Here is a 27,257-nt window from a genome sequence, read left to right as displayed (position 1 = left end):
TCCCTGCTGGCAACAGCATTGCTACCGGCTTGGAGACAATGCTGTAGCCTGTTTCCCGCTAGGCCACCGTGTGGAAACTCAGGTTTCCGCCTGCTGACCTAGCGGGAAACTCCTAATGGGGTCAGCTGTGTGGTAGCCTGTGTGGCGGAAACCTCCCCATCGGAAGTTCGGCGGATGGTAAGAACTGTCCGTCGAACTCGTAATGACCCCCCACCCCCAAGTATTAATAAACATTGATTCCTGAGACATATGAGAAAAAGGCTGGAGTTTACTAATTGTTTCTTTTAATTGCCAATAAATCCATATCCTTTTATCAAATTGCCCATTTTACATTCATTCTTCCATTTTCTTCCCTTTCTGTTGATAAAGATATTTGGAGGGGTACATGTTCAAGTGTAATCCCAAGGCAAAAAAATATGGGTTTCTACATATTTCATGAATTTGTCACATTGACATAAAATGGATGCATTAATTAAGCACTGGGATGTATCATGATACTTTGTTTGAAAGAAGTCCAAACGAGTAGCTAGTTTAAGCTTTAAGATTTTTTAATAGTTTTTTTTCAGGTTCCAATGATTGTGGTCTCTCAATTTCTTAAAAGGTAAACATCTGCAAGATCCAGACATCTAGTCAGCCTTGTCAATCATGCATGGTTTTGTTTCATGTAATTGCTCCCACATGAAGGACAGGAGAGATCAACAGTCTTAATAATAGTATGAAAAATACAAACTGTATACCGTAAACCATAAAAATTGTTCCTACTCTTGTGCAAATACTGCACAGCCAGTTAAATTGGTTTCTGGTGGATGTAGGTGTGGAATGTAGATTTGTGTGGACACCAGGTTATATATGCCTATGAATATAAAAAATAAATAGAAAATGTACTGGTTACATAAGATACCAGTCCGTGAAAAGCAGCTTCTTCTGCAAGTTAAACCCTCTTTGGAATTATCTGTTTTGCTTTTGGACAATGCAGGGCCTTGTAATGTTCAAGTTTAGGCTCCTCACCTTCTATTGTTGTGGTGTGCATGTGCCATTTGTGTTTATGTTAAATAACATGTATCATCTCCTGAATGTAAATATGTATTGATACAAAAAGGATTTCCAAACATACAAAGTGAATTGATGAACAGTGGGCATTGTTACGATCTAGTCTGTTGCTCTACGATAATATTTACTTATTTTTTTATAAATTTATCTTTTTCCATTCTCGCTAAGGTCCTGGAGGAGGCAAAAAGAGACGCTGATCTCCATCATGCCGCCTGTAATGTTGTGAAGAAACCAGGAAATACCTATTACTTGTACAAGAGAGAAAGTGGACAGAGATATTTTTCAATCCTTTCACCTAAGGTATGTTTTTTGCTTAAATAACTAAGTGCCAGGTGCTTTATTTGCCTCACTATGTGGTATATGCCATGGGTACACATTGTTTTGCAAAACATTTATATTTGTGGTGCCATATGTGACTTGTTGGGTCATGATTTGTTTACTGATCTCAAGTTATTTTTGTGTGGCTCATCATAACTGGGAAAATCAGTGTTTTTTTTTGTTTGTATTGGTACTATAATGCCCCTTCCACTGTTGTTTAGTCCTAGATATTTTGGGGGATTTTACTATGATACACTTATGCAAATGGCTAATTTTGGTTCCACCCCTATCCCCAGTGCTAACCTGATGGGGCTTCAAGAGTTCCCTAACAGCTTCTGGGTGCAAGTTGTGGCATGCTGTCACACTCCTCACTTGGCTTTCCCTCTCTCACAAGAGCCCACTGTGGTAATTGGTAATGCATAACTATGTAAAGCAGAGATTAGCCAGTTTAGCTTCTCAGCAATGGAATGCTTGATGTCGTAGTAGTTCGGCAGGGACCTGGGGACAGTTAGAAGAGAGAGTGAGAGAAGAAGCTTGATGGGTGAGGTCTCTTAAATGTTATAAACTGCTCATCTCATCTTATATCCGCTGCCTCTGGGCATGATTTTCCACTCGCTTCCTTGCTACACTGGTGGCAAGAGTGGGATGTGGTAGACATTGAAAATCGTGTACTCAGGAGACCTCAACAACAATAGGAACGTTTCCGTTTACGGACACCTTCTTTACCCTGGAGACTGTCACTCAAGAGTTTACAGCTGACTTTATTTGTAGAGGCACCTTGACAAGTTTCCATCCCATGCAAGGTGAGCCAGCGTTAAGCGGGCGATTCTATGTCAAATAAGTTAATGACATTCAGCCTCTAATAGAAGAGAGAATACGGGTTCAGTTTATGTTTGGATGTAACATAAAAAGTATAAGGGAATTAAAAAGGATAAACCCTCAATGAATGAGTTTTTGGTTGTAGCAAAGACCATAGAACATTCACTGAAATGTGTTGAGACTAGAAAAAAAGAAAGAATAAATGGGGAAGAGGTTAATATGGTAAATAAAATTCAAAAGAAAGTAAATAAGAATATTTCTACAAAAACTGAGAAGATAAGTGAAAACAAAACTAAATGCAACAGGTGTTGGGAGGAATGGTCCTTTAGCAAATGATAGAGGTTGCTCAGCTAGTAAATCAACATGTAATTATTGCAGAAAGAGGAGTCATTTTGCTATAGTTTGTAATAAGAACATGCCAGAAAAATATATTGAAAATTAACAATGAAAACAGTGCAAAAGAGAGCGATTCTGATTGTGAATGTGGACCAATCGTACTTCAAGTAGGAGAGTTGAAAAAAAAACTGCCTATTGATGTGATAAGAGTAAATGGAACAAGTTCTAGGATGGTATTTGAGTCTAAAGTGAAAATTGCTCTAGTTTAAAAAAAAATTGTGATAGCAAATTAAAGGAACTGGTTGAAGTACATGATCCAGATATCAGACCATATGCCTATGGGAGAAAATCTATCGTTTTTTTTTTTTTTTGGGGGTACTTCGAAGGGAAGGTGGAATATGGTGAAAGGCAAATAAATGTGAAAATGCATGTATCTAAGAGAAGAGACAGTATATTGAGCTGGTTCCACCAACAAAGTTTGGCTATCATACTAGATCCTAATAGAGTACTTTCCATTATATTGAAAGACTCTTCTTTGGTTCAAAAGGTAGCGACTGATGACTATGAATTTCTACCGGATATACAGCAAAAAATTCGCAATGTTTTCGAATTCAAGCTAGGATGTTTAAAAGGTTATTTTACACAAAATCTAGGTAATAACACAGGCCAAACCAGTTGTAGGCAAGCTTCGCAATATTTCAATTTCTATCAGAGAAGAGGTCAAACAGGAATTAGAAAGGCTCAAGGCAGAAAGAATTATTGAAGAGGTTGAAGGTACTGAGTGGTTGGCACCTACAGTAGTTGCTAAGAAGGCCAATGAGAACATTTGTTTATGCTTAGATTTAAGGGAATTGAATAAAAATGTAGTGATTGACAAGTACCCGCTCCCTAATATCACCGATTATGTTATTATTACTTGAAGGAGCCAAGTATTTTTCAGGTATTGACCTACCTTCAGCGTACCATCAAATTGAGCTGGTGAAGAATCGAGAGATCTAACAGCGTTTGTTACTCCAATCGGCACCTTTAGATTTGTTAGATTGCCGTTTAGACTAGTGCGTGACGTCTCTGTTTTCCAGAGAGCCTTGGAAAGGGTCTTGAAAGGTCTGGATAGAGTAAAAATGTATCAAGACGCGACAATGTTTTAGTCTTTGGGAAAGATAAAGAAGAACATAATTGGAGAGTAAGACAAGTGTTGGAAAGATTGGAGAAACACAATTTGACAATTAAGATGGAATAAGTGGAAATTCAGTAGGAATGCAATTGATTTTCTAGAACATACTATTACTGAAGAAGGGATTTTTCCCCAAAAGAGTTAGTTCAATACAGAGTGTGAACTCACAGTGTAGCAAAGAGGAATTTATGAAGTTTCTAGGTATGATGGAATATTAAAGCAAATTTGTCAAGGGTTCTGCTGAAGGTTGTGCTAATATAAGAAGTCTTCTCAAGACGGGAGTTGAGTTTCCTTAGGGCGCAGACTGTGAGAATGAATTTCAAAAGGTAAAAGAGAAATTAAGTCATACTCCCTAATTAAAAAGCTTTAATCCAAAAGACAGATCATTCTCATGACAGATGCAAGTTTAAAAGTTTTTAGGGCGATATTACAACAAGGAGAAGGGGCTTCCCAAAGAACAATGTTATTTTTGTCAAGAAGCCTGAGAATGGCATACTGGTGGCCTGGAATGGACATTCAAGTTGAAAGGATTGTAAGAGAATATTCACAGTGTGCCTACAGTGAGAAAACAATCAAACCCAGAATACAACCCATGGTCATTAGAGAGCGTTCAAAGTATCCATGGCAAGAAATTGCTTTAGATATATTAGATCCAATATATGTGGAAGGTCAAGAGCATTATGTGATTGTGGTCATTGACATGTATTCTCAGTGGCCTGAAATATATATCACGAAAGGGATAGAACCAAAACATTGAATTACATTTCTAAAATGGTTGTTTGGGAGAGAGGGTTTACCACAGATCATTTTAACTGATAATGGAGTACAGCTAGTGTCACAAGAAATGGAGAGATTTCTACGAGATTGTGCCTACTTCATTAAAAAAATTGCATTATATCATCCCAAGAGTAATGAAATGGTGTAACGTTTAACTGAGTATTGAAAGAAGCCATACACATGGCTAAAACCTATGGTTTGAATTGGAAAGAAGAAATAGAAAAGAAGGTAAAGATGTATAGGTTTTCACTACACTCTACCACAGGGAGAACTCAGTTTGAATTGTTTCATAATAGAAAGTCAAATACTCGTGTGGTTTCAGGTTGGGTGAACAATTTATTTGAAGGATCTAAGGAATTTGTGAGGAATGATGAGTGGGAATTGAGAGAAGAGAGAAAAATTTAACTACGTAAAGAGAATTTTGACAAGAGGAAGTCGGTCAAGGTAACAAGAGTAGAAATTGGTGATTGGGCAATGATCAGGAAATCCTGTGACAAAACTAAAGGCATCATACTTTGTAAGCCTATGAAGGTAATCAAATTATTTACCAACAGTGAAAACAGAGGATTCACATATATGGAACTTGAGCAGAGTGTTTCCATATAAAGGGAAAGTTAAAGTATCTGTGACTGATGATCCTCAAAATGAGGAAGTAAGAGATCAAAAAAATGATACTGTTACTCTGCGATGTTGTAATAGAAGATCACAAAGAATAGTCACACCTCCAACATACTTGAAAGACTATGGCCCTCATTTTGACATCGGCGGTAAAAACTGCCTACCGGCCACTGGTTTCTGACAGGGAAGGTGGGTGTGTGCGTGGATGCGGGTGTATGTTGCGTGTTGAATGCGTATGTGCATGTATGGAGGTGTGAGTGCGTGTATATTGTGTTATGTGAATGTGTGTATGTTTGAAAGTGTGTGCAGATGTGTGTGTGAATGGATGTATGCATGCGTGTAAGCATGTGGGAATGGGTGTGTGTGAAGGGGGGGTGAATGTAGGGGGAGGAGTGGGGGGGTCTGGTGCACTAGGGGGGTTTGGGGGTAACCGGAGAGGAAGGGGGGGAAGAGACCCCTATCCGTGACCGAGAAGGAATTCCCTGTCACTGATATGGCCAACTGCCATGGTTTTCGTGGTGTTAAGAATGCCACAAAAAACCATGGCAGTAGGCGGGATCATAAACCTGCAGGCGGCACAATGGCAGCCGCCGGGCTGAAGATAAATATCTCCAGCCTGGCGGCTGTTACCGCCATGGCAGTCAGAGTGGTACATTGTCGGGTTTGCTTCAGCCAATCTGCCAATGTCGTTATATGGCCGTAAGTACTGCCAGCCTGTTGTCGGTACTTACCGCCACATTAACGCCGGCTGCTGGAGTCGTAATGACCCCCTATGTATAGGAGGATAACATGGGTAGCATGAGTCTGTTTGGCAGAAAATCGTCTAACAACTATTTAGTACTATGATTGGAGTATGAAAAGATGTTTACGTTTTTATTTTTTTGGGGGAAATTTTATATTGTATAATAGTAATGTTCAATTGAAAGGGGGTTTGTGTGTGGTAATTGGTAACGCATAGCAATGTAAAGGAGAGATGAACCAGCTCAGCTTCTGAGCAATGGAATGTTTGATGTCATGGTGGTTAGGCATGGACTTGGGGACAGTTAGAGGCTGAGGCTGAGAGAAGCAAGTTGGCTAAGGTCTCTTGAATTTAATAAATTGCTCATCTCAGATTATATGCACTGCCTCTCATTGTGATTTTCCACTGGCTACCTTGCTACACCCACCAAAGTCCATGGCTGTCAGTTCTTTGTATATGGCACATTGCCTTTCTGAGCAGGGGTTGATCTTGGCCATATCCTCCAGCCTGTCCATATAACCCCTATTCTCTGAGGCTACTAAATACAACAGTTGGCGCGGCCCAGCACTTTTGGCAGTAAGTTCACCCTTACACCTAGTGCCTCTGCCTGTAGGACCTGGTGGGCACCGTCTTACGCAGGGCATTGAACAGTGTGGTCGTGGTGGGAGGCTCATCCCTGCCACCTCCTGTGTATGCATCAGTGATCTTTGGCCATGCTCAACAGTCTCTGGTGATATGTTATCGCCTTTGAACATGCCCTGCTCTTAAACCTATTACCTCCAGAGCCTACTGGACTAAGTAGCAGGCTATGAAATGGGCAGCCAAGGTGGTCTTAGGGCATTACCTCCCCCATTTCCTGTCCCCAGAGCCCATAGTATACAGTTTACTTTAGCAATAACCATAGGTTATAATGTGGCTTCTGTACTGGTTGGTCACAGCCTGCAATCTTGCTTACCAAGCAGAGGATGTAATTTTCAACAAAATCCAATTGATATACCTCATGGAAATTTCAACGAAAAATGCATCTTTTGAGACCATCACAGATGATTTCTCCCTCTGTGCCAGTCTGTATAGACCTTTGCAAGATCAAACATAGGTGTAAATATTTTGTTTGTTAGTTTTAGACATATTATTTACACAGGTCCAAAATTATATTGGTCAAAAATATTGTTTTCCTATTGCTGCATTCAATACTAGTGTGTATTGGAAGTAGCCAGTGTTGGTTTATGGGTAGGTTTGACTTTGAATGACAAGTAATGTTTACATACTTTTTTTATTGTCTTTGGGCAATTCATTGACTAAATTTATGTAAAAAAAACAGGTATTTTAATCCCTTTTGGGATCAGAGGTCCACGATACATATATTGTTGAAAAGTCTTTTTTGCTCATAATTTCGGCACTTTTCAATGAATCTTCACAAAATTTGGAATAGGTTGGCATGGCCAGTTTTTGCCATCCTTCTTGGTGGGAGGGAACGGTTGAACCAAGAAAACAGCGTTTTCTATTTTAACTCCCTAGGAATTACCTTTGCTTGTTGTGGTTTAAATTGGCTCAGTACTTTTGAAACAATAGTGTTAAAATAAGGGTGGGCCTGAAAGGGTTGAAAAGTTAGATGTATCAGGAAGTTGAAAAGGTGTATTAGAATTTGCCGAACATATTTGCACCATTTGACGAATTTCACGAACCGTGTTTACTGTATTCTTCCACAAACTTGCTTTCTGTAATCAGGCCTTTAAATGTTGTTCTTATTTTGTCACATTTGCTGTGCATTCAAAGACCGAGGTCAGATGTCAAGCTGTGTCTTTGAGGGAGCTTGGGGTTTACTTTGATTTCGCCTGACTTAAAGTGAGAGCGTATATAGGAAAGAGGAATGCAGATTAATCTCCCCACGTAGCCTGCTCGTGCCTCTCCTGACTTCTTTTATGAGGCTATAACATAACCCTTAAATAGAACATAATGTAACACGCGGATGACAGATTTTCATTTAGCCAGATAGGTAATATGTATGGTTAGGTAAAGCGCTCTGACACCCTACACTGGGATTATCAGACTATAAAAGAAGTAAAATAGAGGTATTTATATTGTTATTTGTGCAGATACTGGGACAGACCAACACTTCAAGCATTTTTACAGTGCATGCATTTCTCTTATAAACAGGGACTGAACAAAGTCAAAAGCATCTTTCCGGCACCTGTGAAGTCATAACAAGCTGTGTGCCTTTCTCTTCCCTCCCTTCCATTTGCATCTAAGCGTGAGCCGCTAGACCACACCCAGCCAGGATCAGACTGGAACAAAAGGAGGCCTGATGGCTCCTTAACTTTTGCCTTTATGTAAAATAGATTTGACCTACTTGCATTACCACTTCTAATCTACGCCAGTGGGTTCTTTCAAAACAACAACGAATCCTCATGAGTAATATTTCATAATACTGTAGCAAACTTCTCTTTCTCCCTTCCCTAACTTTTGCACACACACGTATATGTCACTCGTTCTATTTGTGCAACAGATGCAGTCGCACAAGGTTAATTTGGCATCAGGGGTATACTGAAAACAAATTACTGCTTCCGTTTGACTTTTTTTTTTTTTTACAGGACACAACAATACCATCTCCTCTTTCTCCTTGACACTGTATTCTATGTCACTGCTCTCTTTGCCACTGCACTCTACAACTCTCCACTCTGCACACTGGACTCTCTGCCACTGAACTCTGCACCACTCTACTCTACGCAGTTCTGCTGTGCTCCACTGAACGCTATGCTACTAAACCACTAGTCTACGCTACTGCCCTCTATGCCACTCTAACCTACTGTGCAACACTGTACTCTGTGCACTGCACTCATTGCTACTTTACACCTCTGTACTCTACACCACTGTACTCTAAGCCAATACACTCTAATTTACTACACACCACTGCACTCTTTGCCTCTGCACTCTACACCAATCTAGGCCACTCCCCCCAACTCTGCACCTCTCCACTTGACGCCATTACTCTACGCCACTCCCCTCTACTCTGCAGCACTTCACTCTAGGCCACTTCAGCCATCTCTGAAACAATCTACTCTACACCACTGATTTTATGCCACTTTACTCTGTGCTTCGCCACTCTACACAACTCTACGACACTGTACTCTTTCCCAGTCTACTCTAAACCGCTGCTCCCTATCCAGTGTACTCTACTGCACTTTACTCAAAACCTGTGCACTCTGCCACTGCCCTTCATGCCAGTTATTTGCGCCACTGCACTCTGTCACCATAATCTACTCTGCAACACTTAACACCACTGCACTCTACGCAACTGCATGCTATGCCACTCTAAACTTTTGCGCTCTGCGTCACTGCACTATGCCACTCCATTCTACTCTGCTCCATTGTACTGTGTGCCACTGCTCTCTTAAGCACTCTATTCTGCAACACTCTACGCCACTACAGTCTATATACACGCAATGCCACTGTAATTTACTCTGCAGCACTGTGCTCCACACCACTGCACTCTACATGACTGTTTGCTATTCCACTGCACTCTATCCTGCACCACTCCATTTTCCCGTTTACAACTTCACTCTACTCTGAAACAATCTACCCTACGCCACTCTATTCCACTCTACTCCACCCTGCGCCACTCCATTCTATGCCATAGCACTCTGCTCCACTCTACTTACTGTATGCCACTGCACTCTATGCCACTGCACACTACACCACTTTACTCAAAAACCAGTGCACTCTAAGCCACTGCACTCCATGCCAGTCTATACTGCACCACTCTGCTTTAAGCCAATTCACTCTACGCCACTCTACAACACTCCAGTCTATGACTCTCTACTCCTTTAAACACTACTTCACTCTGACATTCTACTCTATGCTCTCCATTTTGTGCAGCTCTGTTACTACTCCACTCCACTCAACTTTCTATGCAACTCCTACACCACACCATGCCACTTAACTCCACTCGGTTCTATCACACACATTTCTACTCCACTCTGCACCACTCCAGTACTCCACTCTGTCACTCTACTCTGACACTGTACTCCACTCTACCCAATTCTGTGCCATTCCACTGTACTACATGACTCTGTGGCACTGCATCCTGACAGTCTACTCTGCTGAATTCCACTTTACACTACAGCACTGTACTCCATTCGACTTGCCTTTGGGACCTATTAGCTTTGCCAGTGGTTTTTAGCCACGCTGTACAGCATCCCGAAGCTGTGTAACGTAAAGTTTTAAAAACAATAAAAAAGCCTTTGATGCAGCCACCAGCATCATTTTGTCGGCACATGTGTCTACCAAATTGTGCTGGCTTTCTTTTTCTATTTAGTTACCATTCCAAGTTCGATCGTGTTTTCTTAAAAGCGGGTGGGGTAGTGGAAGCAGTGGGGGGCAGAAGCAAGATGGAACCTCAGATCAGGGCTTTGGGATGCAGAAGCAACACAGGACATAGAAACAATACACAGGAGGGTGGAAGGTGGGGTAGAGGCAACACACATGGCAGAGGGGGGATGTAACAGTGGGGAGAGACGAGGTCGAGGGTTGGGGATGCAGCAGAGTGGACACAGGAAGCAATGTGGAGAAGCACACAGGTGAGTGCAACAAGGAGGTGGGGACAAGGAGAAGGACACAGGCGACAGAGAGCAACACTGAGTCAGGGGAGGAGGAAGCGCATGACGGTAACATCTCAAAAACACATGAATTCGGATGGACTGCTCAACAAAAAAGGAAAAAGTAGTGCTAGAAAAGCAAGCAGTAGAAGCAGAGATGCCAGACAGTCATAATAGATGGTAAAGAAGCAGTGCTCCATGAGAGGCACATAATATGCAGACAAATTAGAATGACCAGAGAGCCAACTATTGATGAGCAATTGTCTGCCCCCAATCCCATGTCTATCCTTGGTAAGCAACAGTATGTCTGATGCAACATTGACACATGATCAGCCAGGCCTCTTGAGAGCAGCACAGAAAGCCTACAAGCACTGAGGACGGCCTTTCGCACACTACAGAAATTCACAGGAAAGGAGAAGGCAAAAAGAGCGAGCTGCAACATAAAAGTTACCCTAATTATTACTTGCTGCCTCTCCCTTGGCTCTGTGTGAGGGATCACATTATAACCTCTCATTTGGTTGCAACCTTCTGCATGTAAAAATGGACATAAATCTGTTCTGGGGCGTGGAAAAGTAGTTTCTATCACACTATCAGGTTCTATTCCAACTGCATGTCTTCAATAACATACTTGGACTGCTCTTACGTGCTTTTTCTGTTAGGGAACCATAGCAATAAAGTGCATTAAAAATCTGTGAACATCAATTAGTACGGTAAAACTGGATTTTCTTCCAGCGGATTTTAATAATGTTCCATCCGAAATCTGGAAACTCCAGCTGTAGGAAAGTACCATCTTGCCTGGCATTTTACCCCCATTTTTCACTGTATATATGTTGTTTAGTTGTATGTGTCACTGGGACCCTGTCATCCAGGGCCCCAGTGCTCATAAGTGTGCCTGAATGTGTTACCTGTGTAGTGACTAACTGTCTCACTGAGGCTCTGCTAATCAGAACCTCAGTGGTTATGCTCTCTCATTTCTTTCCAAATTGTCACTAACAGGCTAGTGACCAATTTTACCAATTTACATTGGCTTACTGGAACACCCGTATAATTCCCTAGTATATGGTACTGAGGTACCCAGGGTATTGGGGTTCCAGGAGATCCCTATGGGCTGCAGCATTTCTTTTGCCACCCATAGGGAGCTCTGACAATTCTTACACAGGCCTGCCACTGCAGCCTGAGTGAAATAACGCACACGTGATTTCACAGCCATTTTACACTGCACTTAAGTAACTTATAAGTCACCTATATGTCTAACCTTTACCTGGTAAAGGTTAGGTGCAAAGTTACTTAGTGTGAGGGCACCCTGGCACTAGCCAAGGTGCCCCCACATTGTTCAGGGCCAATTCCCCGGACTTTGTGAGTGCGGGGACACCATTACACGCGTGCACTACATATAGGTCACTACCTATATGTAGCTTCAAAATGGTAACTCCGAATATGGCCATGTAACATGTCTATGATCATGGAATTGCCCCCTCTATGCCATCCTGGCATAGTTGGCACAATCCCATGATCCCAATGGTCTGTAGCACAGACCCTGGTACTGCCAAACTGCCTTTCCTGGGGTTTCACTGCGGCTGCTGCTGCTGCCAACCCCTCAGACAGGCTTCTGCCCTCCTGGGGTCCAGCCAGGCCTGGCCCAGGATGGCAGAACAAAGGACTTCCTCTGAGAGAGGGTGTTACACCCTCTCCCTTTGGAAAATGGTGTGAAGGCAGGGGAGGAGTAGCCTCCCCCAGCCTCTGGAAATGCTTTCATGGGCACATCTGGTGCCCATTTCTGCATAAGCCAGTCTACACCGGTTCAGGGACCCCTTAGCCCTGCTCTGGCGTGAAACTGGACAAAGGAAAGGGGAGTGACCACTCCCCTGACCTGTACCTCCCCTAGGAGGTGCCCAGAGCTCCTCCAGTGTGCTCCAGACCTCTACCATCTTGGAAACAGAGGTGCTGCTGGCACACTGGACTGCTCTGAGTGGCCAGTGCCACCAGGTGACGTCAGAGACTCCTTCTGATAGGCTCCTTCAGGTGTTGCTAGCCTATCCTCTCTCCTAGGTAGCCAAACCCTCTTTTCTGGCTATTTAGGGTCTCTGTCTCTGGGGAAACTTTAGATAACGAATGCAAGAGCTCATCCGAGTTCCTCTGCATCTCTCTCTTCACCTTCTGCCAAGGAATCGACTGCTGACGGCGCTGGAAGCCTGCAAAACTGCAACATAGTAGCAAAGACGACTACTGCAACTCTAACGCTGATCCTGCCGCCTTCTCGACTGTTTTCCTGGTGGTGCATGCTGTGGGGGTAGTCTGCCTCCTCTCTGCACTAGAAGCTCCGAAGAAATCTCCCGTGGGTCGACGGAATCGTCCCCCTGCTACCGCAGGCACCAAAGAACTGCATCACCGGTCCCCTGGGTCTCCTCTCAGGACGACGATCGAGGTCCCTTGAATCCAGCAACTCTGTCCAAGTGACTCCCACAGTCCAGTGACTCTTCAGTCCAAGTTTGGTGGAGGTAAGTCCTTGCCTCCCCACGCCAGACTGCATTGCTGGGAACCGCGACTTTTGCAGCTACTCCGGCCTCCGTGCACTTCCGGCGGAAATCCTTTGTGCACAGTCCAGCCTGGGTCCACGGCACTCTAACCTGCATTGCACGACCTCCTAAGTTGTTCTCCGGCGACGTGGGACTCCTTTGTGCAACTTCGGGTGAGCACCGTTTCACGCATCCTCGTAGTGCCTGTTTCTGGCACTTCTCCGGGTGCTACCTGCTGCTGAGAGGGCTCCTTGTCTTGCTCGACGTCCCCTCTGTCTCCTGACGCAATTTGCGACATCCTGGTCCCTCCTTGGCCATAGCAGGGTCCAAAAACCCATACCGCACGATTTGCAGCTAGCAAGGCTTGTTGGCGGTCTTTCGGCGGGAAAACACTTCTGCACGACTCTCCACGGCGTGAGGGATCCGTCCTCCAAAGGGGAAGTCTCTCGCCCTTGTCGTTCCTGCAGAAACCTAAGCTTCTACAGTCCAGTAGCAGCTTCTTTGCACCCGCAGCTGGCATTTCCTGGGCATCTGCCCATCTCCGACTTGCTTGTGACTTTTGGACTTGGTCCCCTTGTTCCACAGGTACCCTCGACTGGAAATCCATCGTTGTTGCATTGCTGGTTTGTGTCTTTCCTGCAGAATTCCCCTATCACGACTTCTATGTCCTTTGGGGAACTTTAGTGCACTTTGCTCACTTTTCAGGGTCTTGGGGTGGGCTATTTTTCTAACCCTTACTATTTTCTAATAGTCCCAGCGACCCTCTACAAGGTCACATAGGTTTGGGGTCCATTCGTGGTTTGCATTCCACTTTTGGAGTATATGGTTTGTGTTGCCCCTATCCCTATGTGTCTCCATTGCATCCTATTGTAACTATACATTGTTTGCACTGTTTTCTAAGACTATTACTGCATATTTTGGTATTGTGTATATATATCTTGTGTATCTTTGCTATCCTCATACTGAGGGTACACTCTGAGATACTTTGGCATATTGCCATAAAAATAAAGTACCTTTATTTTTAGTATAACTGTGTATTGTGCTTTCTTATGATATTGTGCATATGACACTAAGTGGTACTGTAGGAGCTTCACTCGTCTCCTAGTTCAGCCTAAGCTGCTCTGCTAAGCTACCATTATCTATCAGCCTATGCTGCTAGACACCCTATACACTAATAAGGGATAACTGGGCCTGGTGCAAGGTGCAAGTACCCCTAGGTACTCATTACAAGCCAGTCCAGCCTCCTACATTGGTTGTGCAGCGGTGGGATAAGTGCTTTGAGACTACTTACCACTCTTGTTATTGTACTTTTCATAAGAGAAAAATATACAAAACAAGTTCAGTGTATATACACATAACCAAAAAGTTTAGCATTTCCTCTTTTCACTCTTTTCTAAGTGCTGAAAAGTACTTCTAAACTTTCTAAAAAGTTCTAAAAGTTTTTTTTTCTGTCTTTCTAAAAAGCTCTGACAAACTTTTTATCCTTTTTCTATCACTTTAACTCTTTCTAAAAAATGTCTGGCACAGGCCAAAATGTTGATCTGTCCAAACTTGCATATGACCACCTTAGCTGGAAAGGAGCAAGGAGTCTCTGTGTAGAAAGAGGTTTGAGTGTAGGGAAGAATCCTTCCTTGGAATTGTTACTTAACATGCTTAGAGAACAGGATAAGGCTAAAAGTGCCCCACCTGTTGAAAAAGTAGCTAATGGTTCCCAATCTGATCCAGGGACTCCCCCAGGAAAAGATTCAGGAAAGAAACTTCCTAGCCTGCCCATTACTAGACAGTCTAGCATAGTTGGTACTGAGGTGGAGTCACATCATACAGATGGTGTGCTCTCACATTACACTGTCAGCCAAGCTGTTAGGGTGCTCTCTGTAAGGGACAGGTCTCCTTCTGTCCATTCTCATCATACTTCTGTTTCAAGACATGTCCCTCCCACCCACCCTGATGACAGATTGTTAGAAAGGGAGCTCAATAGATTGAGAGTGGAACAAACCAGACTGAAGCTCAAGAAGCAACAGCTGGATTTGGAAAGACAGACTTTAGAAGTAGAGAAGGAGAGACAGAAACTGGGTTTAGAAACCCATGGTGGCAGCAGCAGTATTCCCCATAGTCATCCTGCAAAAGAGCATGATTCCAGGAATCTGCATAAGATAGTTCCCCCTTATAAGGAGGGGGATGACATTAACAAGTGGTTTGCTGCACTTGAGAGGGCCTGTGTTGTACAGGATATCCCTCAAAGGCAGTGTGCTGCTATCCTATGGCTATCATTTAGTGGAAAAGGTAGGGATAGGCTCCTTACTGTGAAAGAAAATGAAGCTAATGATTACAAAGTTCTTAAGAATGCACTCCTGGATGGTTATGGCTTAACCACTGAACAATACAGGATAAAGTTCAGAGAGACCAAAAAGGAGTCTTCACAAGACTGGGTTGATTTCATTGACCATTCAGTGAAGGCCTTGGAGGGGTGGTTACATGGCAGTAAAGTTACTGATTATGACAGCCTGTATAACTTGATCCTGAGAGAGCATATTCTTAATAATTGTGTGTCTGATTTGTTGCACCAGTACTTGGTGGACTCTGATCTGACCTCTCCCCAAGAATTGGGAAAGAAGGCAGACAAATGGGTCAGAACAAGGGTGAACAGAAAAGTTCATACAGGGGGTGACAAAGATGGCAACAAGAAGAAGGATGGTAAGTCTTCTGACAAGGGTGGGGACAAATCTAAAAATGAGTCTTCATCAGGCCCACAAAAACACTCTGGTGGGGGTGGTGGGCCCAAATCCTCTTCTAATCAAAACAAGGAAAAGAAACCATGGTGCTATTTATGTAAAATAAAAGGCCATTGGACAACAGATCCCAGTTGTCCAAAGAAAAGCACCAAGCCTCCTACCACTACAACCCCTACTGCTACACCTAGTGTCCCTACTAATAGCAGTGGTGGTGGGAGCAAACCTACTAATAGCCAATCCAAGGGAGTAGCTGGGCTCACTATTGGTAACTTAGTTGGGGTTGGTCTTGTTAGGGAGACCACAGAGGCTATATTAGTCTCTGAGGGGGCTATTGATTTAGCCACCTTAGTTGCTTGTCCCCTTAATATGGATAAGTACAAGCAGCTACCCCTAATAAATGGTGTTGAGGTTCAGGCCTACAGGGACACTGGAGCCAGTGTGACTATGGTCATAGAGAAACTGGTCCACCCTGAACAACACCTACTTGGTCACCAGTACCAAGTAACCGATGCTCACAACAACACACTTAGCCACCCCATTGCTGTTGTAAATCTCAACTGGGGGGGGTTACTGGTCCAAAGAAAGTTGTGGTAGCCACAGATTTACCTGTAGACTGTCTACTAGGAAATGATTTGGAGACATCAGCTTGGTCAGATGTGGAGTTGGAGGCCCATGCAGCAATGCTGGGCATCCCAGGGCATATTTTTGCTTTAACCAGGGCTCGGGCAAAAAGGACTGGGAAGCTTGGATCCTGGAACAATGGACCAAGTGCTCCCTAAAGCTAGGGCTAGTAGAAGTAAAGCACTTCCTACTATCCCTCCCTCTACAGTGGATTCTACTTCTGAGGAAGAAGAATTTCCACCCTGTGCAGAACCTACACCAGAGGAGCTGGAAGCAGACACTGCTGAGCTTTTGGGTGAAGAGGGGCCTGCCAGGGAGGAGCTGAGTGTGGCACAGCAAACCTGTCCCACACTAGAGGGTCTAAGACAGCAAGCTGTCAAACAGGCTAATGGGGATGTCAGTGACTCTCACAGAGTTTACTGGGAGGACAACCTCTTGTACACTGAAGCAAGGGATCCTAAACCTGGAACTGCCAGGAGGTTAGTGATTCCTCAGGAGTACAGAAAGTTCCTCCTAACTCTAGCCCACGACATTCCCCTAGCTGGACATCTGGGACAAATGAAAACTTGGGACAGACTTGTTCCCTTGTTTCATTGGCCTAGGATGTCTGAGGACACAAAGGAATTTTGTAAGTCCTGTGAAACCTGTCAAGCCAGTGGCAAGACAGGTGGCACTCCAAAGGCACCCCTTATCCCACTGCCTGTGGTTGGGGTTCCCTTTGAAAGGGTAGGGGTTGACATAGTTGGCCCCCTTGACCCTCCTACTGCTTCAGGCAATAGGTTTATCTTGGTGGTAGTGGACCATGCCACAAGATATCCTGAAGCAATTCCTTTAAGGACCACTACAGCACCTGCAGTGGCAAATGCCCTCCTGGGAATATTTTCTAGGGTGGGCTTCCCAAAGGAAGTAGTATCAGACAGGGGAAGCAATTTCATGTCTGCATACTTAAAGGCCATGTGGAAGGAGTGTGGTGTGACTTACAAGTTCACTACACCCTATCATCCACAAACAAATGGACTGGTGGAGAGATTTAACAAAACTCTCAAAGGCATGATTATGGGTCTCCCTGAAAAACTCTGCAGGAGATGGGATATCCTGTTACCATGCCTCCTTTTTGCCTACAGGGAGTTACCCCAGAAAGGAGTGGGCTTCAGCCCCTTTGAACTCCTCTTTGGACACCCTGTTAGGGGTCCACTAACACTTGTCAAGGAGGGTTGGGAACAACCTTTAAAAGCTCCAAAGCAAGATATTGTGGATTATGTGCTTGGCCTCAGATCAAGGATGGCTGAGTATATGAAAAAGGCCAGTAAAAACCTTCAGGCCAGCCAAGAGCTCCAGAAGCAATGGCATGACCAGAAGGCTGTTTTGGTTCAGTACAAACCAGGGCAGAAAGTGTGGGTCTTGGAGCCTGTGGCCCCAAGAGCACTCCAAGATAAATGGAGTGGACCCCACACAATTGTTGAGAAAAAGGGTGAAGTCACCTATTTAGTTGACTTAGGCACTGCCAGGAGTCCCCTTAGGGTGTTCCATGTCAACCGCCTGAAACCCTACTATGACAGGGCTGATCTCACCCTGCTCATGGCAACTGATGAGGGACAGGAAGAAGACAGTGATCCTCTACCTGATCTCTTCTCTTCCACAGAACAAGATGCTCTTGTGGAAGGTGTAGTTTTGGCTGATTCTTACTGCTGAGCAGAAAGACCATTGCATAAATCTCCTGGGTCAGTTTTCTGAACTCTTCTCTACTGTGCCAGGTACCACTTCTTGGTGTGAGCACACTATAGATACTGGAGACAGTTTACCTGTCAAAAGTAAGATCTATAGGCAGCCTGACCATGTCAGGGACTGCATAAAGCAAGAGGTGCAGAAAATGCTAGAACTGGGAGTGGTTGAGCACTCTGAAAGTCCATGGGCTTCTCCTGTGGTACTTGTACCAAAACCCCATTCCAAAGATGGAAAGAAGGAAATGCGGTTTTGTGTAGACTACAGAGGTCTCAACCAGGTAACCAAAACTGATGCTCACCCTATACCCAGGGCAGATGAGCTCATAGATACACTGGCATCTGCCAAGTATCTAAGCACTTTTGATTTGACTGCAGGGTATTGGCAGATCAAATTATCAGAAGATGCTAAACCTAAAACTGCATTTTCAACCATTGGAGGACATTACCAGTTCACTGTAATGCCTTTTGGATTGAAAAATGCACCTGCCACTTTTCAGAGGTTGGTGAACACAGTCCTGCAAGGGCTGGAAGCTTTTAGTGCAGCATATCTGGACGATATAGATATCTTTAGCTCCAGTTGGGATGATCACCTGGTCCACCTATGGAAAGTTTTAGAGGCCCTGCAAAAGGCAGGCCTCACTATCAAGGCTTCAAAGTGCCAGATAGGGCAAGGGAAGGTGGTTTATCTGGGACACCTTGTTGGTGGGGAACAGATTGCACCACTTCAGGGGAAAATCCAAACTATTATAGATTGGGTTCCCCCTACTACTCAGACTCAGGTAAGAGCCTTCCTAGGCCTCACTGGGTATTACAGGAGGTTCATTAAGAACTATGGCTCCATTGCAGCCCCTCTTAATGACCTCACATCCAAGAAAATGCCTAAAAAGGTATTATGGACAGCAAACTGTCAAAAAGCTTTTGAGGAGCTGAAGCAGGCCATGTGCTCTGCACCTGTCCTGAAAAGCCCTTGTTACTCTAAACAATTCTATGTCCAAACTGATGCATCTGAATTAGGAGTAGGGGCAGTCCTATCACAACTTAATTCTGAGGGCCAGGATCAACCTGTTGCTTTTATTAGTAGGAGGTTGACCCCTAGAGAAAAGCGTTGGTCTGCCATTGAGAGGGAGGCCTTTGCTGTGGTCTGGGCTCTGAAGAAGTTGAGGCCATACCTGTTTGGCACTCACTTCATTGTTCAGACAGACCACAGACCTCTATTTTGGCTAAAACAAATGAAAGGTGAAAATCCTAAATTATTGAGGTGGTCCATATCCCTACAGGGAATTGACTATACAGTGGAATATAGACCTGGGAGTAGCCACTCCAATGCAGATGGACTCTCCAGATATTTCCACTTAGACAATGAAGACTCATCAGGTCATGGCTAGTCTTATTGTCCTTCGTTTGGGGGGGCGTTGTGTAGGAAAGTACCATCTTGCCTGGCATGTTACCCCCATTTTTCACTGTATATATGTTGTTTTAGTTGTATGTGTCACTGGGACCCTGTCATCCAGGGCCCTAGTGCTCATAAGTGTGCCTGAATGTGTTACCTGTGTAGTGACTAACTGTCTCACTGAGGCTCTGCTAATCAGAACCTCAGTGGTTATGCTCTCTCATTTCTTTCCAAATTGTCACTAACAGGCTAGTGACCAATTGTACAAATTTACAATGGCTTACTGGAACACCCTTATAATTCCCTAGTATATGGTACTGAGGTAACCAGGGTATTGGGGTTCCAGGAGATCCCTATGGGCTGCAGCATTTCTTTTGCCACCCATAGGGAGCTCTGACAATTCTTACACAGGCCTGCCACTGCAGCCTGAGTGAAATAACGCACACGTTATTTCACAGCCATTTTACACTGCAACTTATAAGTCACCTATATGTCTAACCTTTACCTGGTAAAGGTTAGGTGCAAAGTTACTTAGTGTGAGGGCACCCTGGCACTAGCCAAGGTGCCCCCACATTGTTCAGGGCCAATTCCCCGGACTTTGTGAGTGCGGGGACACCATTACACGCGTGCACTACATATAGGTCACTACCTATATGTAGCTTCACAATGGTAACTCCGAATATGGCCATGTAACATGTCTATGATCATGGAATTGCCCCCTCTATGCCATCCTGGCATAGTTGGCACAATCCCATGATCCCAGTGGTCTGTAGCACAGACCCTGGTACTGCCAAACTGCCTTTCCTGGGGTTTCACTGCGGCTGCTGCTGCTGCCAACCCCTCAGACAGGCTTCTGCCCTCCTGGGGTCCAGCCAGGCCTGGCCCAGGATGGCAGAACAAAGGACTTCCTTTGAGAGAGTGTTACACCCTCTCCCTTTGGAAAATGGTGTGAAGGCAGGGGAGGAGTAGCCTCCCCCAGCCTCTGGAAATGCTTTCATGGGCACATTTGGTGCCCATTTCTGCATAAGCCAGTCTACACCGGTTCAGGGACACCTTAGCCCTGCTCTGGCGCGAAACTGGACAAAGGAAAGGGGAGTGACCACTCCCTTGACCTGTACCTCCCGTAGGAGGTGCCCAGAGCTCCTCCAGTGTGCTCCAGACCTCTACCATCTTGGAAACAGAGGTGCTGCTGGCACACTGGACTGCTCTGAGTGGCCAGTGCCACCAGGTGACGTCAGAGACTCCTTCTGATAGGCTCCTTCAGGTGTTGCTAGCCTATCCTCTCTCCTAGGTAGCCAAACCCTCTTTTCTGGCTATTTAGGGTCTCTGTCTCTGGGGAAACTTTAGATAACGAATGCAAGAGCTCATCCGAGTTCCTCTGCATCTCTCTCTTCACCTTCTGCCAAGGAATCGACTGCTGACCGCGCTGGAAGCCTGCAAAACTGCAACATAGTAGCAAAGACGACTACTGCAACTCTGTAACGCTGATCCTGCCGCCTTCTCGACTGTTTTCCTGGTGATGCATGCTGTGGGGGTAGTCTGCCTCCTCTCTGCACTAGAAGCTCCGAAGAAATCTCCTGTGGGTCGACGGAATCGTCCCCCTGCTACCGCAGGCACCAAAGAACTGCATCACCGGTCCCCTGGGTCTCCTCTCAGCACGACGAGCGAGGTCCCTTGAATCCAGCAACTCTGTCCAAGTGACTCCCACAGTCCAGTGACTCTTCAGTCCAAGTTTGGTGGAGGTAAGTCCTTGCCTCCCCACGCCAGACTGCATTGCTGGGAACCGCGACTTTTGCAGCTACTCCGGCCTCCGTGCACTTCCGGCGGAAATCCTTTGTGCACAGTCCAGCCTGGGTCCACGGCACTCTAACCTGCATTGCACGACCTCCAACTTCGGGTGAGCACCGTTTCACGCATCCTCGTAGTGCCTGTTTCTGGCACTTCTCCGGGTGCTACCTGCTGCTGAGAGGGCTCCTTGTCTTGCTCGACTCTGTCTCCTGATGCAATTTGCGACATCCTGGTCCCTCCTGGGCCACAGCAGCGTCCAAAAACCCTTACTGCACGATTTGCAGCTAGCAAGGCTTGTTGGCGGTCTTTCGGCGGGAAAACACTTCTGCACGACTCTCCACGGCGTGAGGGATCCGTCCTCCAAAGGGGAAGTCTCTAGCCCTTGTCGTTCCTGCAGAAACCTAAGCTTCTACAGTCTAGTAGCAGCTTCTTTGCACCCGCAGCTGGCATTTCCTGGGCATCTGCCCATCTCCGACTTGCTTGTGACTTTTGGACTTGGTCCCCTTGTTCCACAGGTACCCTCGACTGGAAATCCATCGTTGTTGCATTGCTGGTTTGTGTCTTTCCTGCAGAATTCCCCTATCACGACTTCTATGTCCTTTAGGGAACTTTAGTGCACTTTGCACTCACTTTTCAGGGTCTTGGGGTGGGCTATTTTTCTAACCCTTACTATTTTCTAATAGTCCCAGCGACCCTCTACAAGGTCACATAGGTTTGGGGTCCATTCGTGGTTCGCATTCCACTTTTGGAGTATATGGTTTGTGTTGCCCCTATCCCTATGTGTCTCCATTGCATCCTATTGTAACTATACATTGTTTGCACTGTTTTCTAAGACTATTACTGCATATTTTGGTATTGTGTATATATATCTTGTGTATATTTGCTATCCTCATACTGAGGGTACACTCTGAGATACTTTGGCATATTGCCATAAAAATAAAGTACCTTTATTTTTAGTATAACTGTGTATTGTGTTTTCTTATGATATTGTGCATATGACACTAAGTGGTACTGTAGGAGCGTCACTCGTCTCCTAGTTCAGCCTAAGCTGCTCTGCTAAGCTACCATTATCTATCAGCCTATGCTGCTAGACACCGTATACACTAATAAGGGATAACTGGGCCTGGTGCAAGGTGCAAGTACCCCTAGGTACTCACTACAAGCCAGTCCAGCCTCCTACACCAGCTATGTTTATTTTGTCCTTCTTTCTGTTTTCCAACTCGGAATATGAGTTACAAAGGTAAGCGATATATTGAAATGGAATATAAAACATAGTGTATTCAACTGTGAAACTAATTGTTCGTACTGTCGCCCTTAAACCAATAATAATACAAATAAATTAGAGGTGAAGCGTGAGCACTAATAACCTGTATATATTTTTTCATAGGACTGGGGAGCTAGTTGCCCTCATGAGTTTCTTGGTGCCTTTAAGCTTCAGCATGACATGTCATGGACGCCCTTTGAGAGCATTGACAAACGGGATGCAGAAATCAACATCATTGACAAATTATTGACTCATCAGATCGCACTGCCCCAGTGTGAAGAACCAAATTTCAAAGGAATCCTCAATTGAAGCCTATGGTTTCATAACTTTGGTATCCGGCTACACGTTCCGGTTGTGACAGGTTATTTATCATAAAGTCGGACATTTTACAACTTAACCAATTGGTATAGATCATGAAGAAAATAAGTTGATATGTTTAATATGGGCACATAAAGAAGCTAACTGCAGTGTAATAAAAGATTTTGCTGGAGTCCATTTTTAACTACTTGTAACTAAACGTTCTTCAACAGTCATCAATTGTCTGATTGGACAACTTTGTTCACTGTGATCTTGTAATTTGTAAGTCACATTTGACCTCAGAATCGCCCTCTGTCACATGCACCTATACAATATTTGTTACCAGAGGTGGTGGTGTACTGTCAAAATGAAACATTGTAGCATATATGAATATGTTTGTTGGATCCAATCAGGAATGTATTTACTGTATTTTGGACGTATTTTTACTAAAATAATATAAATTGCAAAGTTGCATTTGAGTGACTTTCAAATGTGAGTGATGATAAACGCTCATACAGAAGGGAAGATAAGGATTAGGGGGGTTGGAGCAGTAAATGGAAGGCCATTGAGGTAGGACGTGCCCTGTAAAGAGAGACTGGGAGCCGTATTACATCTTGGTGAGTTGGAACATAGATGTCTGTGGTGCTTTTTAAGGAACTATGGGCCATATTTATACTTTTCGACGCACAACTGCGCCAACGCAGTTGTGCATCAAAAAATCTAACGCCATTCTGAAGCGCCATGCGGCTGGACGTCATTTTTTTTGACCCGCCCACTCCTGGGCGTGATTTTTGCCCGGGAGTGTAAATACGGCGCACATGCCTCGGAGTCAATTTTTTAGACGGGAACGCCTACCTTGCATATCATTAACGCAAAGTAGGTGTCCACGCTAAAAAATTATGCAAACTCCATGGACTTTGGCGCTAGACGCGTCTAACGCCAAAGTATAAATATGGAGTTAGTTTTGCGTCAGAATTGCGTAAAAAAAAACGATGCAATTCCGGCGCAAACAGAGTATAAATATGCCCCTATGTTCTTTCAATCAATGCACAGGAGGGCGAAGGGAGGAATTGACCACCAAGGACTAAAGGAGTCTTACTATAAATACAAAAAGGAAGCACCATGGGTTTGTCTCTTCAAAGAGAAGGGGAATTAAAAAAGCATACTGTGAGCAGGGAATTCGGCTAGAATGTCACCCTGATGGAAGATCAAAGTGATGTTCCCTCAGCGAATTCCCCTAGAACAGTCTTTTGAGTGCAGGATTCAACCGATTTGGATATATCGGCATAATTGAAAAGAGACAATGAATTGGTAACTGTGTACTAAGATTTTGAAATCACCATTTCCTTCCTCTGCGATATATAGGTAAAATCAGGGTGTTTTTTTCATATTGTTTCTTTCACCTATCTTGTGCTGCAAACAGTGGCTGTTCAGTTTCCATACCAAAGTGATTGAATGTGTCCTTTTCTGCTTCTCGGATAAAAATGATCAGGTCTTCTGAAAGTATCATTCTTTGTATTTTCATAATCTTCCAGAGTTTTTGTAGTGCACAGGTCTCGTACCTGTCACTGAAGGCGGTGCCGTAATGGTTCATCACTACGCTCTCTAACCGAGGATCTCCTTCAGCTTACCTTTGGAGCGGGTGGGGTAGAGGGGGGGGGTTGAGGCTTTTGGGCTGCGATAGTAACTGGAGAGATTGGTGAGTGAGCCTAGCCTAGACCATTAGACAGTGATGGTCTTTTATTTTGAGAAAACAAAGCTGGTTATACCAGTTGGTCTTAGAGGCAAGTCTTTGTTCTGGTTCATGAAGGACCCTTGGGTGTTGTAAAAATGAAGGAACATACACAATCTGGTGGCCAAGTATAGATCTGGAAGTGCAGAGATGTGTGAGGAATCACAGTTAGTGTTCAGTAGTGGCAATATACCTAAGAACAGGTTCGCAATGATGTTACTAGGGATTTGCCCAGTGGTCCTTGGGAAGAGCTGGCAGTTGATGTTGTGAGGCCACTGAGAGCAGCGAGTTTTATATCTTATTCATTAATTGCTATTGATTTTTTAGGGAGATCAATTTTATCCTGTATTGGCGGATATAGCTTTGGTTGCTGTCATATAGTTCCTTGACGGTAGGTTTAGAAGAGGTTTACCAAAGGTGATGTTGACTGTTAATGGCATTCCCTTATGCCCCCAAGGAGGGGGACATTTTTCTTAAGAACAATGGCATAGAACACAAAAGTTGCTCAGTATATTTCCCTGAGATGACCAGGAAGATGGGTTCAATTAAGCTATCAAGGAATGTATCCAGTTGGCCAGGATTAAACAATTGAACTGGAAAAAGTACAACATTTCTTTATTACCTACTGCCTTTCACCAAATTTGACAACTAGCAGGAGACCCTTCAAGTGGTTTAGACATCGTAAACACAATTAAAAACTAGTCCCAGAGTGGATTAAGTGGAGCAAGTGCTGAGTTAGTATCAGTTTCATGTAAGCATTCTAATGATCTAAGACCTTCTAGAACAGCTACTCTTCAGATTCTTGGTTCTTTATTTCAGTCGTTATTCTAAATTTTAGAGTTAGTAAGGATACCACCCCAAATTGGAGTCTTAAGGATTATCACATATTGATATTAAGAAAACAAGCCTGCCCTGATGCCCTAAATCTATTAATGCTTTTGATAACCTCTTGTAACTGAAGACATAGTAAGTAATCCAAAGCATCATCCCCTCAGATGGTTTGAGTTGTTCATGCAAAAACTGGCCACTGTAATATATCAGAAATATAGTTAAAGAAATCTATCCTATAAGGTTTTTGGACATACGTAAATAAAAAAAAAAATGTTTAGACATACAGTTGAACAGGTAGACACATATATGCTTCAGAACCCTGACTAATGAAAAAAAGTTATCTTATCAATCAAAAAGACTTTGCAAAAGGTCAGAACGGACCATAGAAAGGAAGAGGAAAATAGGTTGTGGTACTTTCTAGTGAAAGCGTCCCGAAAGCAAGGCTTTCAAACAAATTGGAAAATCATAACAAAAATGGTTCTCAATTTTCTGGGCAAAAGGTCACAATTCCTGAGACAATTTGGGCTGAATGAGATACTAAAGTGTAGGCTCCAAATGCATATTCAACTAGTCCATTCACTCACTTCTCCTACACCGATAGAACTAATAAACTGCATTAAATGCTCAAACCTTTTTTTTTTTTCTTTTTTTACTCGAGGACCATGTAAAATCTTTTTAAAAGAGATGTAAATATCTGGTAGTCCATTTTACTTCTATAATATCGTGTGTCACTAATTGTATTATACCATCATCATAGAGAGGCAGCATATTACTCCTGATTCATTAAAAGGGGCAAAAAGTAGTCCACAAAATTATTGTCAAATTGTCCATGCCATGTTTTTCTATAGTCAGTGATGAGGTCTACTGTCCATTAATGTGGTGTAAACAGGATGTGCTTTGAATTCCAGATCGTTTGATCAAACTGCTGATAGCATTTCACACAGATACATGGTGTCAAGTTTTTGTTGGTTGCTGTAAGAGATCAAAGTGATGTAGTTATAGTGAAAAAATGGCCTCAGACAGTTGTGCATTTTTGCCCCTTGTCAGACCCCATTCAGGGAGCCTCGGGGTAGACTCAGGCTACTGGGCCACAACACTGGCTGAGGTCATTTTCCACTGGGTACCCTTTGTTGCATCCTACTAAGGCTTCCCAGTTTGGGCTCAATCCCTTCCGCATTTGACTGTCAGTGCAAAGACAGTGATCAGTCAAAGGGTTCTCAGGGAGGTAGTGTGGAAATGCAGAAGCTCAGAACTCAGCAATCTACAAACAGACACAACGACTTCAATGTCCAGCCCATTGCTTAATCTTAAAAAACTGTACATTTCATAACACATTAGTACCAGATACTACAGAATTCAGTTAAGGTAGAAGACTATGAAGCATTCCCTTTGTGGGGCATATCCACTGACTCCCACTTGTGTGCTAAACCCACCCCAGAAGACCATGTAATGGCTGCCACCAGTAGTGAAGACAAAAGCTCAGGTGCCGTGTCTAATGTCCCCCACAGGTCATAAGTGCACTCATTCAATTTTATTTTCAAGCTTGTTCCCCTCCGATTGTCTAATAGGTATGCTGGAGATCATGGTGCCCTGTGGAGCTTACCCAGCACTTTGCAGTTCTTCAAGTGGGCGAGCCATGGTGAAAGAGAACAAACTTGTGGGCCATCAACAGACGTCTGGTCCAGTTTTTGTGGTGCAGCGGTTCAAGTATGTGGAACGTAGAGCCAACTCTTTGTGGGACTATGTCATATTGATGTGATATCACACACAGTGCAGACCCAAGCAGGCTGATGCCTCATTGGCAATTGTAGCTATTTCCAGGTAAAGCAGAGTAGTTGTAGACCTAGTTGGGCCGAGGTCATCGGAGAGCAGTGGTAGCCCTGACCAATTAGGCGGTTGCACACCCATTCAGTCTGTAATAGTCATGTGACATTTG

At 44.0% G+C, this 27,257-nt stretch overlaps 1 protein-coding gene across 1 annotated transcript in view; it reads left to right on the top strand.

Moving 5' to 3' along the window:
• Positions 1 to 23,226, top strand: part of C6H1orf50 (chromosome 6 C1orf50 homolog) — an 85,135-nt gene extending 61,909 nt beyond the window's left edge. Inside the window, exons 4-5 of the mRNA XM_069240771.1 lie at positions 1,219 to 1,350; positions 22,585 to 23,226. Of these exons, the coding sequence (XP_069096872.1) occupies positions 1,219 to 1,350; positions 22,585 to 22,770 (318 nt within the window). The 3' untranslated portion in view covers positions 22,771 to 23,226. The remainder of the gene's footprint in view (positions 1 to 1,218; positions 1,351 to 22,584) is intronic.
• The last annotated feature ends 4,031 nt before the right edge of the window (positions 23,227 to 27,257 follow it).

The sequence above is a fragment of the Pleurodeles waltl genome, chromosome 6 (assembly GCF_031143425.1).
Source record: "Pleurodeles waltl isolate 20211129_DDA chromosome 6, aPleWal1.hap1.20221129, whole genome shotgun sequence".
Taxonomy (NCBI): domain Eukaryota; kingdom Metazoa; phylum Chordata; class Amphibia; order Caudata; family Salamandridae; genus Pleurodeles; species Pleurodeles waltl.
This window is presented reverse-complemented; position numbering and strand designations above follow the sequence as displayed.